At 40.6% G+C, this 19954-nt stretch overlaps 1 protein-coding gene across 1 annotated transcript in view; it reads left to right on the top strand.

The window, feature by feature from the left end:
• The window catches only part of BPTF (bromodomain PHD finger transcription factor), a 164470-nt gene that overhangs the window by 48942 nt on the left and 95574 nt on the right, over positions 1–19954 (top strand). The window contains exons 2-3 of the mRNA XM_006833731.1: positions 938–1760; positions 13807–14030. Coding sequence (XP_006833794.1) covers positions 938–1760; positions 13807–14030 — 1047 coding nt within the window. The remainder of the gene's footprint in view (positions 1–937; positions 1761–13806; positions 14031–19954) is intronic.

Raw genomic sequence — 19954 nt, 5'->3', positions numbered from 1 at the left:
AAAGCCTCATCTTTCTCCCGCGGAGCGGCTGGTAGTTTCGAACCGCTGACCTTAAGGTTTGCAGCCCGATTCGTAACCACTATGCTACCAGAGCTCCTTACTTAACTCATATTTAAATTCATGTGTGAGTATATCTGTCAGATAATTCCAGGAAATCTAACTGCTATGATGAGGGGTATGCATTTGATAAGATTTTTGCCAAATTACCTTCTAAAACTTGAACTTAAACTTAGTTTACTTAGTAAACTTAGTTTTGTTACTGTTAAGTGTCGTCGAGTCGATTCCGACCCATAGCTTTTCCAAAAATGTATCAAAGTGCAGTGAGTGACCTGTGGTTAGTACTCACTTCCAGAAATGCCCCCATATAGTCCTATAGTTTCCAGCTAGACAAAATAAAGAATGTAGAACTTTGGGACCTTTGTGGTTTTTCTTTTCACCTCTAAAATCAAGACCTTTATGTTAATATAAAGCCAAATGAGCTCTTAAAAATCAGAATAATAAAATAGTTACTTGAAATCGTTCAGGATGCATGAAAGCGGATACTCTTATGCTGGACATTAAATTAGACATTATTTCTGTTACTGCCTTACAGATGCACTAGAACAGATTGTTAGTATTGTTAACATTAACGGGTCTCACTGATAATCTTAAAATTATTTATTTCTCTTTATAGAAAATCTGCAGTGTCAGATACTGTTTTGACTAGTACTCTTTTTATTACAATGACGGAAACTGAACTCATGTTTTCTTACATATATAGATTCCCCCTGCCCCCCAATTCATGCTCTTTATAAATCTTTCACAAATGCACTGTTGGGTGGTGGTGTGGTTTTTTTTGAAGTGTATGTCCATGTGGAAAACAGTGGCGAATCCTTAGTTTGTGGTAACTAGTATAGTATATTCCTAATTTGTAATGATATCATTTCTTTACTTACAGGTAGACGAAAACCAAGAGTACATCGGCCTCGTTCTCCAATATTGGAAGAAAAAGATATCCCTCCCCTTGAATTCCCCAAGTCCTCTGAGGATTTAATGGTGCCTAATGAGCATATAATGAATGTCATTGCCATTTATGAGGTACTGCGGAACTTTGGCACTGTTTTAAGATTGTCTCCTTTTCGCTTTGAGGACTTCTGTGCAGCTCTGGTAAGTCAAGAGCAGTGCACACTCATGGCAGAGATGCACGTTGTACTTCTGAAAGCAGTGTTGCGTGAAGAAGACACTTCCAATACTACCTTTGGCCCTGCTGATCTGAAAGACAGCGTTAATTCCACACTGTATTTCATAGATGGGATGACGTGGCCAGAGGTGCTGCGGGTGTACTGCGAAAGTGATAAGGAGTACCATCATGTTCTGCCTTACCAAGAAGCAGAGGACTACCCTTATGGACCAGTAGACAACAAAATCAAAGTCCTGCAGTTCTTAGTCGACCAGTTTCTTACAACAAATATTGCTCGTGAGGAATTGATGTCCGAAGGGGTGATCCAGTATGACGACCATTGTAGGGTTTGTCACAAACTTGGGGACTTGCTTTGCTGTGAGACTTGCTCAGCAGTGTACCATTTGGAATGTGTGAAACCACCTCTTGAGGAGGTACCAGAGGATGAATGGCAGTGTGAAGTCTGTGTAGCACACAAGGTGCCTGGGGTGACTGACTGTGTTGCTGAAATCCAAAAAAATAAACCATATATTCGGCATGAGCCTATTGGATATGACCGAAGTCGGAGGAAATACTGGTTTTTAAACCGAAGACTCATAATGTAAGTAGTTCCGGTCTTAATTTTCTGTATGTGTGCCAACTAAAACTTAAACTCTGTTGGTTCATGATCAGTGAAGGAGAATTTCTGCTGCTGATATGGTGTAAATCTTTGTAATTTAATAGTAAGGTGTACAATTGTATCATTTCCATCTTGAAGGACTGTGCAGCAAAACAGTGTCTAAAATTGTAAAGAAGGCAGAGTATGTGAAAATCAGCAAATTGCATCTCATTACATTGAATTTCCACTGGGGAAGGAAATAGAATATGATTAGTTGGAAGCCCACTGTGTGCCTTACCCAGTTACAGTTGCATACTGCCAGTGTAGTCCGGGCCCTAACTTTGACATTAGAACTTCCCTTGCTTCTCTTTTTAGCTTTACTATATCTCTGTGTAAAACGGGACAGCAAGAACAAACCTTGGTGCTTGCTTTGACAACACATATACTTTTAAAAAAAAAGAGAGAGAAAAAATCACAAGCCCAGCTGTGTGAGGAGAAGCCAATTCTCCCATTGTTGGTGCCGTCTCCCAGCAGAAGAGAAGCGTGGAGACTCCTCAGGGCTTGCCTGAGTCAGGGCATCGGGCTGAATTGTCGTGTGGTCTAGGTATTAGACATCCTGTGGAAATATGATCAGTGGGCCTACTTTGTATTTTCCATTTCAGTTCTCAGAATTAGGTCAAATCACAAAATCGGTGGGATGAAATGAGTATCAGATTGAGGCATGAAAAGGGGGAAAAGCAGGAATTTCATTAGTACACAGTCAGGTCAAGCCAACTATCTTAGCCAGGCTCAACTTACTTTATAAAGATGATCTGGACAAGCAGAGGTCTTGGCAATGAAGATGCTTAAAACATCTGCCCTTTAGATGGCTCAAGTGTGTCCTTTGCATCAAATGCAAAGCTGTCTTTCTCTGTGGTCCTCATGGATATCCTGAGAATTTCTTCTGTGTTTCTCCCGTGTTGAATTTGTCACATAGTCTTTTCCTGTCTCCCAAATCTTTTGTCTCTTGTTTCAGTAGCTTCATGAGAAAGTGTGGGGGCACTGATGTTTTTAAATGTGTATATAAAGAAAAGTTTATATCAAGGAAATGCCTCACAAAGTTGTAGAGGTGGGAGAACCACAAGTCAGGGTTAGATGAACCAAGATTGGTAAGTCAGATGGCAGGCAGGTCCAGCAGATAGGCAGGTCCAGCAGGTAAGAAGGCAGGCTGCTGCTGACGCACAGGATCGGAAGGTAATAGAGAAGACCACTTGAAGGGATGACCCTTCTTTCTGGGTAGGGGAGGAGCTGGAACCAGAGGCCTTTGTGGTGGACTCTACCTTGAAGACTCCCAGAAAGATTTACAGCCTCAGACACCCAAAGGAGAAGTTCTTCTCTGTCCTTATATGTTGCTATGGGAATTGACTGGAAGACAGTGAGTAATGTCTTTTAAGGAGCCCTGGTGGCACAGTAGGTTAAGTATTGTACTGCTGACTCAGAGGTCAGTGGTGAATCCACCAAAGCCTCATCAAGGGAGAAAGATGAGACAGTCTGTTTCCGTTAAGATTTACAGTCTCAGAAGATCACCATGATCTACTTAACTGCTGCAGTGGGATTGGGCTTGTTTTCTTTTGGAATGTCTTTTGAGGATATCTGAAACTTTTCTTTTATTCTTTTTTATTACTTGATTGGAGTCCTGGTGTGGCATTGTAGGATAAACACTGGACTACTGCTAACCTCAAAGTTGGAGGTTCCTTTAAAACCCCATACAGGGTCATTAGGAGTCAGAACTGACTCAGTGCTTAATTGATTAATAGTTTTGGTTGAATATAGTTCTAGATTGAAGATAATTTTCCTTCAGAGTTTTGTACCGTTGCCCTCTTGCAGTATTGAGAAATCTGAAGTTGTTCGTTATTTGTATGTGTCAGATTTGAACTTCTTTGGAAGCTTATAGAATTTTCTCTTTGCCTCTGCTATTCTGTATTTTTACAGCTGGATTTTTAGTTTATATCCTTGTATGGGTTTGTTTTCATCCATTGGATAATTGTTAAGTGTTGTCGAGTTGGTTCAAACTCATAGAAATCCATGATAGGATTTCCAATGAGTGACTGGTGATTTTGAACCGGTATAACCTTGTGGTTCAAACTGACCTTGTGGTCCTGCACTTATCCTACAGAGCAACACCAGAACTCCCTTTTAATTTGCCAGTTGTATCCCTCAGTTTTGAGAATTTATATTAAGAACTTTCTCTTCTTGGACTGCTATTTTATTGAATGCTGGACTCCGTATGTTCAGTTTTCTTATCTCTTCTCTCCAATTTTGCTATCTTATTTTTCCTTTCTATGTGTGTTGTTAAATTTTCCTAAACGATTTCCTTATCTTCCAACTCTTCTATTGAATTTCTTTTCTGCTGTCATATTTTTATTTTCTAAGAGGTATTTTATTCTCAAAATCTTTTTTTTTTTTTTAAATAGCAAAATTCTGCTTTTGTTTCATGGGTGTAATATTTTCTCCTACCTTTTTGAACATAATAATAGTTTTTTTTTCTTTCTTTCTTTTGTGTGCTTAGTGGCTGTTTCTTTTAAATAGCTTCCACTAGCCACTCCTCAGAAACTCTAAACAGGGTTGCTATGAGCCAGAACTGACTCAGAGGCACTTAACAACAACAGTAGTGTTTGCTTAAGGAGCCCTTGTGGTGTTGCATTTAGATGTTGGTAAGCAGTTGAAACTGCTGTCTGCTCCCATAAAGATTTACAGTCTCAGAAACCATATGTAGCGTCGCTCGCTATGAGTTGAAATGGACTCAGTCATTGGGTTTTGGAGTTAATGTTTGCTTTGATTTCTCTTTTCTCTCCTCAGCTGTCTATTAACCTAATATTGAGGGTTTGACTGGTGGGATTCTGATGGCTGAGTGACAGAGAGGGCTGTGTTTACTGTGTAGATTGTGCTTTGCAGGCGGTCTGTTTTGTTACCTGCCTCTCTTCACAACTGATCCTGGGATTTCTGCATCCAGAGAACCTCAGTTTTACATTCTCTAGAGAGTAAACCGGAGTCCTGGTGTGGTGCTGCAGGTTAATATGCTGGACTGCAAAGTTGATTTGAACCACAAGGTCGGCAGTTCAAGGTCATCAGCCGCTCCTCACTATGAGTTGGGAAGTATTCCACTGCAATGAACAGCATCAAGAGACTAAACCTTTACTTCTAGTGACTTTAAGAAGGGAAAGAGTCTAAGGGTCTGCTTCGTAAACAGCTTTCAAACAGTTATGTACGCTAAGTACTCCCCTCCTAATTTGATGAGGAATGTAAATTAGATTGGTTCTAGGTTTACCCCTTTTGGATTGGGATTGGGCTTTTTTGAGTCTGCAAAGACAATTAATTAGCCCTTGTCTGTCTTCTTTCTATATTCCAATTTTTGTTGTTTCTCTTAATTTTCCTCTCTCTGAGTTTCTGTTACAAAAAGTTTCTTATAATTTTAGAGAGTTTAATGGCGGAACATAATTAGATGTGTGGATTCAATCTGTCACTGCACTCTAGAAGTGGATACAAGAACCAGTATATAAAGTTTTAAATGTGGATAAATTTATGATACATGATTGTAGACATCCTGTTATTTTACCATCCTGTTTTCTTGAGTTGAGCAGTAAAATTCTTTAAATTGCATCCTTGGCAATTTGAAAAAATGTAAATTTGGTTGCTTTGTAAGCTTGATTATAGAATGTCAAAGTACCTTTCTTACTGCAAAAGTACACAAAATATGGTAAGTTCAGATAAATATATGTACCACATTTCTTTATGGGAGAATAGTGGCTTTGTAGGATAAACACTGGACTGCAGACTGCAAAGTCAGCAGTTTGAGCCCACCATCTGCTCCACGGGAGAAGGATGAGGCTATCTGCTCCCGCAGAGATTTACAGTCTTGGAAATCCTATGCAGGATCTCTATGAGACAGAACCAACTCCACAGTTCTTAACAGCAACATTTTGTTTTATTCTATGACATTCTGAGTGTTGTCTCTGTGAGGTCAAATATGAAACTTTAAATATATGTTAGTGACAACTAAGTGTCCTGTATTAATGATTTTATTAAGTCAGAAAGATTTTACACCTTTATTAAAATTACAGTTAAACTATTTCAGCATAAGTGCCCTCTTGTGGTAGATTGTTGGGGACTGCTGGTGTAACAAGAAAGCCTGTTGCCAGTTAGTGGATCCCGCTGCACAGTGCCCCTAAAAGACAGAAAAGATCTGCCCTACAGGGCTTTTCCAAGGCTGCAATCACAGGAAAGTTTGAAGGCCATGTAAATTGCTCAGACAGTTGGCAGTATATTGAGGTTTGGCGTATGCCTTCTTTGGAAGCCCAAACGCTGAAATGATGAATCTCAAAGGACCTTTTGCTACTGGGAACTGGGTTGGAGGGAATTTATTCCGAAAACAAAACTTGGTGAGTGAAGAGTTTGTCATTGCAGTGTGTATTGAAGTTAAGTGTTTCTGTTATTGCTCTCAGAGCCCTGTGGTGTAGTGGTCAAACCCACCATTGCTCCACAGGAGAAAGAAAAGGCTGTCTGCTTTGGTGAACTTTTGTTGTTGTTGTAGCTCATAATAGTAGCCCTGTATAGGGTTTCCAAGGAGCGGCTGATGAGCTTGAACTTCCGACCTTGCAGTTCAAATGACTTTGCAGTCCAGTGTGCATTAACCCACAGCGCCACACCAGGACTCTTAAGAGCCTTGGAAACCCCAAGAAACAGTTCTTGTGTGCCCGACTGGGTCACCCCGAGTCTGAATTGACACCATAGCTTTGATTATTGCTCTTATTTATTTAGTAAGCATTTAGAGTATGTTGCTTGTATAATTTAGTGAAGTGTGTGTAGTAAAAGAGACTCCTGGTGTGGCACTGTAGAATTAGCAGTGGACAAGTTTGGCAGTTCAAACCTGCTAGCTGTTTCTTGGAAACCCTATCCAGGGTCACTAGGAGTTGGAACTGACTCTACGGTACTTAACAATAACATAAAATAAAAGAAATATTCTTACATATGAGGTGGTATGGTACTGTGGGCTAATACACTGGATCGCAAAGTCAGTTTGAACTGCGAGACTGATGGTTCAAGCTCACCAGCTGCTCCTCGCTGTGGGTTAGAACTGACTCGAAGGCACATAAGAACAAATGAGCTTATAGTCTACTTGAGTTTTCAAGATATATATTCAGCATACAACTTAGAGATCAGTTTTAATTCGGTATTTAAATAAGCCAGTCTTCTTTAAATATAAGCATACCTCAGAGATAATTGCTGCTGATTCAGTTCCAGATTAGGCTATAAAGCAAATATTGCAATAAAGCAAGCCACATGAACATTTTGGCTTCCCAGTGCATATAAAAGTTATATTTACATTATACTGTAATCTATTAAGTGTGCAATAGCATTATGAAAAAGTTTGAAGTGTTGTGAGAATAATCAAAATGTAACATAGAGACTTGAAGTTAGCACATGCTGTTGGGAAAATGGCACCAGTAGAATTACCACAAACCATCACTTGTAACCCGCCCAGTATCTGTGAGGTGTGACGAAGTGAGCTCTGCGTATGTGGTTCTCATCCCATCAGTCTTTTCTTCTGAAGTTGAGACTGTTAGTAAAGTTACCACAAGTAGGCTAGCATCCTTTTCCTATCACTGAGTAAGATAGCTGTGAGCATAGCATTTCAAACAGTTCTTTGTTTTCTTTTCTTTTTCCAAAGTTATACTTTAAAAAAATATATTTTTTATTATGAATTGAGTGAAAGTTTACAAGGCAGATCATCAGTTTTAAATTCAAGAAATCATTCACCTTGTTTCATTGTAATGATTTTAATCCTCTCCATGTACCATCAGTTAACAGTATTTCTCTCTATTCACTTTAGCTCTTTTTTCTTTAAACTCTCTGGCATATATAATAATTTACACCACCAAAGGGCACATTTTTCAAGTCTGCCTCCTGGCCCACAGCTCTCAGTCCCTCTCTTCCCATGAATCTAGAGTCCTCAGCTGCCCCCTCTCTCCATGTCCCCATCTCTGCCTCCATCTCTGGTGTCGCTGCTTCTCTGGATAGGGTCTAGCATTCTGCTCGTGCTCTTCTCCCTTGATGGTCCTAGAGTCCTCTGTTTCTGGACTGTAAGATTAACTACACCCCCATTTTTCTTGCAAAACTTGTACCTTTACAATTGTGACTGTCTCAATTAATCATGATAACAATTAACTCACTATTGAATCACAAGAATCTCATCTCCATCTCTTTTTATCAGACCCATCTAGACAAGATGAAAACTATTCAGTAGGGACTATATCTTCCCTCATATACTCTTAAACTAAACTCCCTCTTGAAACCTTGTAAGCCAGTCACTTTGTGCCTTTATCGCCCTCCCCAATTTAGGTAGCCAATGTCTAAGTTGCCCGCCCCTATCTACCCTGTGTACAGAGGGGATAGCCAAAGTTATACTTTTTAATTTATGCCGCTTTCCACCCCCCACCTCTCCTTTGCAGCTATAGGTCATCTATATACTTGCTGGCTGTAAGCGCCTGTAGTCCAGGCTTTTCTCTCCAGGGCCAGTTCTGTATGTTCAGTAGCCTCCGGGACAGGGCCACATGACATAGACCCCCAAACCCTGTCTACTTTTTACAGTGGCAGCAGTAGTGGGCTCAAATGTAACAGTAGTTGTGAGGCTGGTGCAGGGCCGGGCTGTGTGTCATTGTGTTGTGCCACTGTAAGTCGGAACCAACTCAACAGCTGTAACAACAGTAACTTCTCCAATCTTCAGTCAGTGGCTCTCTCTGCTCACTGTTCTTACTCTAGCACAAGCCAACAGCATATTGATTAGACTTGTTTTTGTTGTTGCTGATTCATACTGACCCATCTAGGCTTTCTGAGGAACGCCTGATGGGTTTGAACCACTGACGTTGCATTTAGCAGTCTAGTGGTCATCCTGTAGCACCCAACTTGTCTTTTTGTGTCCCCCCTCCACCCCACCTCTCTTCTTCATTCCATAACTGGATCGTTTTTAAAACATCAATTCTGATTAGCTCTCTTCTCCTAAGTTGAAAAACCTTTTAATTACTTCTATTTGTTCTTAGCCAAATGTTCAAAGTCTTTTAACGTGGGTCTCTAATTTTTTTGCATTTTATTTTCTTGTTTCCCACTACTCAAAACAAAACAAAGTGAGTAGCAACACCCAAAAACCTCTTGATTGACTTAGGTTAACTTATCCTACAAATCTCAGCCTATTTATGACATTTCTGAGAGATGTTTCTAACCCTGACCTGCACCCCCACTGTGAACCCTTCCCTCCTAGAGCCTTTAATAAATACGTCCAGATTTTTAACCACCATCTAACTTGTAATTATTTGCTTTAATAGATATCCTATATCCTATGCCTTATACTAAGGATCTCTGGTAATGTAGTGGTTACGAGTCGGGCTGCGAACCTCAGGGTCAGCAGTTCGAAACTACCAGCGGTTCCGCGGGAGAAAGATGAAGCTTTCTGCCCCCGTAAAGATGTACAGCCTTGGAAACCCTGTACAGGGTCGCTATGAGTCGGAACCGACTCCACGGCACATAACAACAACAACAACAACCTACCTTACACTATCTGGAAAAGAATAGCTATAGTTCTAACAGAAGCTGGCACGTGGTACGATTCTGGCACTTTTTATACTTGCCTCATTTAATCCTCACAGCAGCGTTTAGATGTAAATGCTGTCTGTCACCACATTTCTCAGATGGAGAATTTGAAGAATAGAGAGGTCACATATTTTATCTAAGATTGCACAGGATTTGAACCTCAGCATTCTGACGCTACAACTTGTCTTCTAACCTCTCCTTCAGCTGTCTTACCTGCTGTATGCACTTGCTGAATCCTTTGAAAACTCTGCAGGTTTGCTGTGAGTCAGAATCAACTCGACTGCACTTAACAACAATGGTAGCAGTGTTCCTTATTCTTAGTTTTTATGGGCTTGTTTAAAAATGAAACCTGAAAGCTCACTGTTAGCTGTTGACCTCCATCTACGTAACTGTTGTTGATATTGTTAGGTGCTGTCAAGTCGGCTCTGACTCATAACAACCCTATGTTGTTGCTGTTAAGTGCCGTGGAGTTGGTTTTGACTAATAATGACCCTGTGTAGGGTTTCCGAGGATCAGCTGGTAGGCTTGAACTGCTGACTTTGTTGTTCAAACTGACCTTGCTGTCCAGTGCATTAACCCACAGCACCACACCAGGACTCCTAACAACTCTCTGTACACAACAAAAAGAAACACTTCTTAGTCCTGTGCCATCCTCACAATTGTTAGGCTAGAGCCCATTGCTGCTGATACCATGCTAATCTGTCTGGTTGGGGACTTCCTGTATTTCGCTGACCTCTTCACTTTACCAAGCATGTTATCCTTCTCCAGGGACTGGTCCTTCTTGATATTTATCTAGCACTGGTAAAAGCCAAACAGACTTTAAAATGTAGACATAACTTGTATGGTTTCTTCTCGTATCTTGCTTTCCAACCTGTCTTTCCCATTCCCCAGTTCCTTAAGAACACGTGCTGATTGGTGTCCTCAGGGAAGCCAGGACAGTTTGGGTCTGCATAAGGAACAGAAACCACACTTTAACTCCAAACCATGTCTATGTTGACATTAATATATATGTATACAAGAAAGCTGCTGTTTTAAGTCGCTTTTGCAATTAGAATAGTTTTTATAATATAAACTGTAAGTGTGCCCAAGTGCTTAAGTTTTCAGAGGGAGATTCTGAAGCATAGAGAAGTTGAGCAATGTGGTCAGGCCCGCACAACTAGTAAGTTGCAGATTCAATATTTGAACCTGGGCATTCTAGCTCTAGAACTTTAACCAGTACATGGGCTGCTGAACTTTTCTTTAAAAGCGTTTACAATTAGTGCTCACTCTTCTTTGCTACTCTATGCTTTTGATGAATTTAATCATTAACAGCCTTAAGAATTAAAAAATTAAGTCAGAGTATTATCTTGGATGAATCGAATAAAAAATATTGACTGGGAGCCACATTTTTGAGAGACCTTAACAGACTACGTTTAGGAGAATGGTATCAGGAAAGTCAAGATTGGAAAACATGCTGGAGGGGAATGATTAGGGTAACTGAACATGTTTTGCCTGAAACAGACAAAACAGAGTAAAATTATAGATGCTGTGAAAGATTTGAATGTCTTTGTGGAGGAGGTGTTAGATTTCTCTCATGTTGCTTTAGCAGGCAGAACCAGAACGAATGGATGGAAATACTAGAGATTTGAGTCATCCATTTGTAAAGACTTATTTCTAAAAGAGCAGTTCCAACCTAGATGGGACTGTGATGTGAGGAGGGAGCTTTCTGTTGTGGATGGGAAATTCTGTAGGTGCCGAGTAGACTAGCCAGTCAGCTGTTAGGGACCCTTTCCATCATCTGTAAGTTGCCTTTTTTAAAAAAAGGACACAATGTCCATTAAATTTATTCCCATAGCCTCTCATTTTTATATTGAAATCTTATGCTTGTAAATTACATTTTCTATCCGAAGACATTTTATGTAGAATCTTTATCTTCCTCTTCTTCTGAAATATTTAGCTATTTCTGAGTAAAACTCACTGTCTTTATAACAGGACATCATTAAGATTGGTACTTTAGAAAATAAACAATAAAACCAGGCTGCCCTAGTTTCTCCATTTTTCCACTTGAACCTGCTGTTAGCACTGTGAGTCTTGTGTCTGAGTGTTGTGTTGTTGTTAAATGCCATCGAGTTGTGGTTGTTTTTGTTAACTGCCATCGAGTTGGTTCCAACTCATAGCGACTCTGAGTAGTGTCTGAGAGTGGCTGGTGAGTTTGAACGGCCAACCTTGTGATTAATAGTCTAGTGCTTTTCCTACAGTGCCATACCAGGATTCTATACTTTTATCATTTGATATTGTCACCCAATTAGATTTTCTGATATGGTATTGGCTTTTGAAAGCTTTTTAAGAATCTCTTTAAATTAGAAGATTCTAAAAATTGAAATAAGATTAATACTCCCGTGCAGTTATAAGACAGAAATACCTATTAGAAAGTAAAATCCAGAGCAAATAAAATAAAAACTGATTTTCAGAAATTTATGCAAAAATTTAAAGAAAAGCTTACTGATTTTGTTAGCAAATACTGATTTCAAAAAGCAAAGCTAGATAACAGGATTATTAATATTATTAATAATATTTTTATTGGAAAAGTTTTGGTACTTTTGATACCCTTTTATTTAAATAGTAACCATGACACCTAGGAGCTCTGGTAGCGTAGTGGCTATGAATCAAGTTGTGAACCTTAAGGTCAATAGTTCGAAACTGCCTGCCGCTCCGTGGGAGAAAGATGAGGCTTTCTGCTCCCATGAAGATTTACAGCCTCAGAAACCCTGTACAGGGTCACTATGGGTTGGAACTGACTCAACAACACTTAACAACAGTAACAACCATGACACCTAGTGGTCTTGAGACTTCTGATGTGGATCAGTACTGGATCAGCACTGGACTGCCAGTCACAAGTTTGGCAGTTCAAACCCACCAGCTGCTCCTCGGAAACCCTGTTTTTTGTTTTGTTTTGTTTTGGGGAGCAGCTGGTAAAGTGCCATCAAGTTAGTTTCAATCCATAGCTATCCTGTATAGGGTTTCCAAGGAGCGGCTGGTGGGTTTGAACTGCTGACCTTGCAGTTCAAATTGACCTTGTGGTCTAGCATATTATCCTGCAGTGCCACACCAGGACTCCCAGTCGGAAGCGACTCCACGGCACTTACCCTCCACATAGTTATTGCTCACTAACCATGCCTCAGCACTGTCTGATGCTTTATCATGGGATCGTTCATTCCCCAATGGTCCTGCAGCCAGGTGTTGTCACCCCATTTTTCCAGTATAGTGAAACAGCTTAGGGAGGCTGTGCCTTGACTAAGCTCATGTGAAGCCAGATTTTTCTTAAAACCTACTTCTCTGTGCCTCATCAGTTTGCCTGTGAGTGAATGGGAAAGTTGGCCTCTCATCAGGCACCTGTACACACATCCCTGGATTTTGTCTTGAGAGGCAAAAGAAATACCATCATACAGTCTCTCTAAGTCTCTAAGACTTCAACAGAACAAAGACATTAACTTGCTTTGTTCTGTTGAAGTCTCCAATTCTATAAAAAGGCTAGTGGAACACTTTAAGTGAGTTTTAGACAAGACAGGAGGCTCCTGTCTTCTCCCCATGTTGACCTCTGCTTCTTCATAAGAAAAAGAAGAGAGAATGACCCATTATTGCAAAACCGAAAAGTTTTCTTCAAGGACTGGAACCCTTTGATGGAAGTATTTATAAACTACATTGTAATGTGAACCTGCTATGTGCTTACATAGTTTAAACATTTTTTTGTGGGTTCAGGGAGTCCTGTGTGGTGCACTGAACTGCTAACTTCAAGGTCGGTGGTTCAAATTCACAGCTGCTCCTTGGTAACCCTATATAGGATTGGTATGAGTCAGAATCCACATGACAGCACCTAACAACAACAACAGGGGTTAAAATTAGAACCAATATATGTTGCAGAGGAGTCCTGGTGTAGCACTCTCGGTTAATGAGCTGGACTGCAAGGTCAGTGGTTCAAGCTCACCAGCTGCTCCTAGGAAACCTACACAGGGTCACTCTGAATTGAAATTGACTCAACAACACTTACCAGCAACAACAGCAGCATACATTGCAGTGACCTTAAAAGTCAACTGCGGTGTAACTTAAGCTGTCCCCCTCCATCCAGTACTCTTATTTGCCTGTAAATTAGAAGTCATCCCTCTATAGGTCATGATTCTAGAGATTCCTTGCTGCTATACTAATAACTCTCTCCCAGCTACTACGCCCAAATTATTTTATCCTAAGTTGCTGAGGGCTGGGAAATAAGAATAATTAAGAGTTTGTAAAAATAAATAGAGCAATTGATTTGGGGTACTACCTGCTCTTGCAACTAAACACAGTGAGCTTTTATGTTAGCTATTTTCACTTTTCTACCACGTGTATGGAATTGTCAGAGAGGCGGCATTGTGTCTAACAGAGCAAGTGATTTTGTACTTCTTTTAAACAGAGAAGAAGATACAGAAAATGAAAATGAAAAGAAAATTTGGTACTACAGCACAAAAGTCCAGCTTGCAGAATTAATTGACTGTCTAGACAAAGATTACTGGGAAGCAGAACTTTGCAAAATTCTAGAAGAAATGCGTGCAGAAATCCACCGGCACATGGACATAACCGAAGAACTGACCAATAAAGCCCGAGGCAGCAACAAATCCTTTCTGGCCGCGGCAAATGGTGAGGGGCAATTCCCGGTTTTCTTGTTATTATGAAATCACTATAAAAGGTGACATTATATTAAAAATGTCTAGTGAATAGGTTTTACTTTCATTATTTACATTTTATTTTCTCAAGTGAGCCTTGTTGCCACCAATGTCAACTAGGGAGGGTGTGTATGTTACTGTTTTATATCTTGTCTTGGCCGTTACTGATACGTTCCCATATTGTTGTTTTCTTATGAAACCTTTTTAAGAGTCCTGTTTTTAATTATGATCCCTGGTGTGATACTGTAGGATAAGCCCTGGACTACTAACTGCACTAATTGCAAGGATGGCGGTTCAAATCCACCAGCCGCTGCTTGGAAATCCTATACAGGGTCACTGTGACTAAGAACTGACTTGACATCAACAAACATTTTAAATTTTAGATTCCTGGTGTGGCGCTGTAAGATAATTCTGAACTGTTACCAGCAGAGTCGGGCTTGAAACACACCAGGCATTCCTGAGAAACCCCGTATAGCATTGGAACTGAGTTGACAGCACTTAATAATAGCACAAGAACATTGTTAACTATAAGAAATATTTTAAAAATTTTACTTTGTGATTTATTTCAGGAAGTATTTAATTTTAGAATAGATTTAGATTTACAAAAAAGTTGCAAAGATAAAATACACAGGGTTTCCATAATAATGGTACATTTGTCACAATTACCAAACTGATAATTAAACCTTGTTATTATCTCAGTGCCAGATTTTATTCAGATTTCTTTTGCTTTTGCCTAATGTCGTTTTCCTGTCCATGATGCCACCTAAGATACCACGTTACAGTTAGTAGTCAGTCCTTGGTTTTCATGATCTTGTTGGTTTTGAGGAATACTGGTCAGATATTTTGTAGAATGTCCTTTAATGTGGGTATATTTGATGGTGTGCTCCTGCTTTAGACAAGAATTAAAGCCTTATTTTTGAGGGTAGCGGGTCCCTGAGTGGTGTAAAAAGTTAAGCACTCAGCTGCTAAATGATAGGTTAGCCCTTCAAGTCCATCCATAGGCAGGCACCACGGAAGAAACCTTAGCGTTTGAAAATCTTAAGGAGTACATCGTTACTCTGACCTACAAGGGCTTGCCGCCGTGAAGTAGGGTCAGCCTGACAGCAGTTGGTACGGGTAGGGGTGTCTGGGAGGAAGACCACAGAAGTAAAGTACCTTTCCATTACATCATCTGAAGGGCACATGCGGTCAACATGATGTGTCGCTGATGATGTTAATGTCCGTCCTTGGTGGGTGGAGGTAGTGTGCCAGGCTTCTCCCCTGAAAAGTTACTGCACTTCTGGGAACGAGGTCACTTTGTGCACAGCTCACACCCTAGAATCGGGCAGTTATACTCCATCTCCGAAAGGTTGACGGAGTTACATAAATTCTTAGCACTTCTGCAGGAGGTTTATAGATTTTCCCCCATTTCGTTTTTCAGTCAGGTATTGATTTATATCTGTATGAAATTAGGTTTATTTCTTTTAGACATTGGGTTATGATTCAGTACTAATGCATTTATTTTGCTGTCAACCTTTTTAAGAAAGTAATAAACATGTTGTTGTTAAGTGCTGTCGAGTTGCTTCCAACCCCTAGCAACCCTGTATAGGGTTTCCACCACCCACTACTACTGGGTTGATTCCAACTCACAATTACCCTAATGGGCAGAGCAGAACTGCTTCTTAGGGTTTGTTTAGTTGGTTGGTTATGTGCCGTACAGTCGGTTCTGACTCATAGCGACCCTGCAAAGGGTTTCCGAGGCGGTAAATCTTTCTGGGAGCAGAAAGCCTTATCCTTCTCCCGCGGAACAGCTGGTAGTTTCCAACTGCTGACCTTAAGGTTCGCAGCCTGATTTGTAACCACTACACTACCAGAGCTCTTTAGAGCTCCTTTAGGAGACTAAGTCTTTGTGGAGAGTACAGCCTCATCTTTTTCTCCTGAGTGAAAAGTACAAGTGATACTTATTAAACATGCACAGCTTCTCGCTAGCAGGATAAAACAAGAGATGGGGGCATTGATAGTTGTCTCTGGAAAAGGTAAAGAGGAAAAGTTATGAACAGAGAGAAATTCACTGTTCACCTCATACATTTTTGTACAATTTAAACTTTTTAGTTAATGTACCACACTGCAAAGCCGTTTGAACTGTAAGGTCGGCAGTTCAAGCTCACCAGCTGCTCCTCAGAAACCCTATACAGGGTCGCTGTGGCTAGGAAGCGACTCAAGGGCACTTAAAAACAACAACAACAATTACGTATAAGGAGTCCTGGTGTGGTGCTGTGGGTTAATGCGCTGGACTGCAAAGTTGGTTCGAACAGCAAGATCAGCAGTTCAAGCTCACCAGCTGCTCCTCGGAAACCTTATACAGGGTCGCTATGGGTCGGAACTAACTTAACAGCATTTAACAACAACAATTACCTAGAAATACTATTGCATATAAATATACTTAGTTTTCAGAAATAAGTAGATTTAGTTATCAAGGATTATAGAGGGAGCTTCAAAACATTCATGGGAAAATAGAATTAAATGTAATGGAATTTTTCCATGAACTTTTTGAAACCTCCTCATATTTAGTCATATCTAATTGGACTGCAAAGTCGGTTTGATCTGCAAGGTCGGCGGTTCAAAGTTTCTAAAGTAGATATTTTGGCCACACTATCCCCACTTGCTGGAGTCCTGGTGTGGCGCTGTGGGTTAATGTGCCAGACTACAAAGCCGTTTGAACTGCCAGGTTGGTGGTTCAAGCTCACCAGCTGCTCCTTGGAAACCCTGTACAGGGTCGCTATGGGTCGGAATCGACTCGACGGCACTTAACAACAACAACATTCTTATTCTCTCCCTTCCATACACTATAGATCAAATGATAGGAAGTTCTGTTAATTCAGGTAGGTCACTTTCCCATTGAACTTATTTCATTTTTAAAATTTAACAACTTTTTACTGTGAATTGGGTGAAGGTTTACAAAGTAGATCTGTTTTCCATTCAGCAATTCACACACGTCATTGATTGCAAGCCCCACAATGCAACATCACTCAGCCCACATCCTTCCTGGGTTTGCTCTTTCCTTTCCTCTGTCTTTTCCAGCTCTCCTGCACCCGGTTCCTAGGTAAATGCTGCCCTTTTGGTCCCAAATGGTTGATTACTTACTCTAAGGTGTGCATGCTTTCCTAGTTTTGTTTCTCTTACAGACCTGCTTATTTGACTGAAAATTGAGCCTTGGGACTGACTTCATTTCCAGACCTGAAGGGTGACTAAGGGCCATAGTCTTGGGGAGTCTATATCAGTCTCTGTTTGACTAGTGAGCCTGGTCTTTTTTGTGATTTTGAGTTTCTTCCATATTTTTCCCCCTTTTAATGTGATCTTTTTCAGAACAGTTGATAGTGAGTGGTAACCAGGCACCTGAGGCTCTGGCCTCAGGGCTGTGGAAAATGATGTTCATGTGATCCATTAGTCCATGGACTAAATGTTTCCATGTGTCTTCAGTTTTCACCACTCTTCCTTCCTCTTTGGATAGGGAAAGACCAATAGTTGCATCTTAGATGGCCACTCATGATCTTTTAATACCCCAGTTGCTATTTACTCAAGTAGGGTGGAAGACATTGTCTTTGTGGACTGTGTTATTCCCGTAGACCTTGGTGTCCCCCAAGACCATGGTCCTGATCCCCAGGCCCTCAAGTGTTTGGTTATGTCTGATTCCTGGTATGGAGCTGTGGATTAATATGCCAGACTACAAAGCCGTTTGAACTGCGAAGTCGGTGGTTCAAGCTCACCTCACCAGCTGCTCCTCGGAAACCCTATACAGGGTCGCTATGGGTCAGAGTTGACTTGACGGTACTTAACAACAACAAGTATTCATAACATTGCCTCTGTTGTTCTACCACATTCATGGACATAATTTACAGCAAAGGTACATGTACAGATATCCTGTCTCTGTATATCTGTATGTCAAATCTCTATGTATACATCCCCACTTAATTTCTTTACATGGATTAAGGTGTTTAATTTAGTAAAGCCCTTTTGCTTCTCTATATCCTCAGCTCTTAATACAATAAAAGAAGACCATCCCCAGGCCTTTCAAAGCCTCTGGTAGTGTAGTGGTTACAAGTCAGGCTGCTAATCTCAAGGTCAGCAGTTCGAAATTACCAGTGGTTCCTTGGGAGAAAGATGAGGTATTCTGCTCCCATAAAGATGTATAGTGTCGGAAATCCTACTCCATACCACCTACCACCAGTGTGCTTTTATTAAGAATATTGAATTAAGAATCTTTCCAGAGTGATCTTGTTGTTGTTGTTAAGTGCCGTTGCGTTGATTCTGACCCATAGTGACCCTGTATAGGGTTTCCAGGAGCAGATGGTGAGCTTGAACCACCGACCGTCAGTTTAAACAACTTTGCATGCTGACGCATTAGCTCACAGCACCACACCAGGGATCCAGAAATCTTTAGATATAGGGAAATATATGAAATATAAAGAAACTAAAAATGTCTATCAATATAGGGAAATTGATTTGTTTGTTTGTGTTTTAAATGAACTATCTATCTATCATGTGATAGAACACTGTATACTGGAGAACTGAATAAAGTACCATGTGAAATCATTGAGGTGCTGAAATTCCCTTCCTTTAGGAGTCCTGGTGTGGCGCTGTAGTATAAGCACTGAACTGTGAATCATAAGGCCAGCAGTTCAAATCCACCAGCTCTTCCTCGGATACCTTGAATAGGGTTAGTATGAGTTTGAACAAGTTGAATAGTACTTACCAACAGCATGAAGGTGTGACGTTACTGTGGCATCAAAATGCATGTAATTCTTACATATAGTTTCTTTTTCCAAATAAAAAATACGTTTAAAAATAGTGATTGTAGGAACAAACAAGATGGTGGATCGGGTGGAAGTGCAACGAAGAGCCCCGCCAACAACAACACAGACAGAATACCCGACCAAGCAGGCTCAGGGGATGTACAGGAATATATAGAAGGTTGGAAGGCTTATAGCTGGGGAATTTGTGGCAGAAGCAAGAAATGTATTGCTTTCTAATTAAAGACGCTCAGCTGCTCCAGGAGCCGCCATCTTGGGTGAGACCAAGCAGGGGAAGGATCAGAGCAGCCACAGACACCTGGCAGAACCGCTGAGATAAAGGTGTGAACATTCTTCTTTTGGTAGCTGTTCATTGGTCCCTTGCTGTCTGTGTACCTCCATTCTGGTGACTGTAGGGGTGCCTGAGCTAGTGGGCATCCCAGCCCCACCCTCGGAGGGTTCTACTACGCATGCTCACAGATCTCCTTGAAATTTAAAGAGACAGTTTCCAATTTAAACCAGATGGCCACAGCCGGCCCTGAACTGTTTACAACAAGAAACAAGGCCTGAACGGGGATTGTGGAGTGGGACAAGCAGACAAAAATGGAAATAAGCCGAAAATTAAATCATAAGTTACATCAAAACAATCAACACTAGCATCTTGAAATTTCTCAAGAAGAGTGAAAAGGGAAGCCCATTTCCTGATCACATCTACCTGGAGGCAATCAGAAAGCGTAAAAAATACCAAAATACATACCCATCTAAGTATTAAGGCTACAGATAACCCCTGAATATGTCTAAAAAACAAGCAGATGACCATATCTGCACATGTCCGGGAACCAGATAAAATGACTGAGGCAAATGAGCTGGAAGTAGACCTACACTCCATACTGGAAGATGGGCAGGCTTTGGAAATGCCAGAGAAGGGATTCCTAAAAATGCTTATAAAATGTATCAAAATACTATACAGTGGAGTTGAGAAAAATAAGGAAGAAGTCAGGAAAGCACTACAGGAACAATCAAGTAAGGTTGCTACAGCATTGGAAACAATTCGAACCCTACAGAAAGAGGTCCAAACAATTAGTAATAGAATATCAGAAATGGACAATACACTGAAAGGGCAAAGGAG

The sequence above is a fragment of the Chrysochloris asiatica genome, unplaced genomic scaffold (genome assembly GCF_000296735.1).
Source record: "Chrysochloris asiatica unplaced genomic scaffold, ChrAsi1.0 scaffold00007, whole genome shotgun sequence".
NCBI lineage: Eukaryota > Metazoa > Chordata > Mammalia > Afrosoricida > Chrysochloridae > Chrysochloris > Chrysochloris asiatica.
Note: the sequence above shows the minus strand (reverse complement) of the source record. Positions and strands in the feature narration are given on the sequence as shown.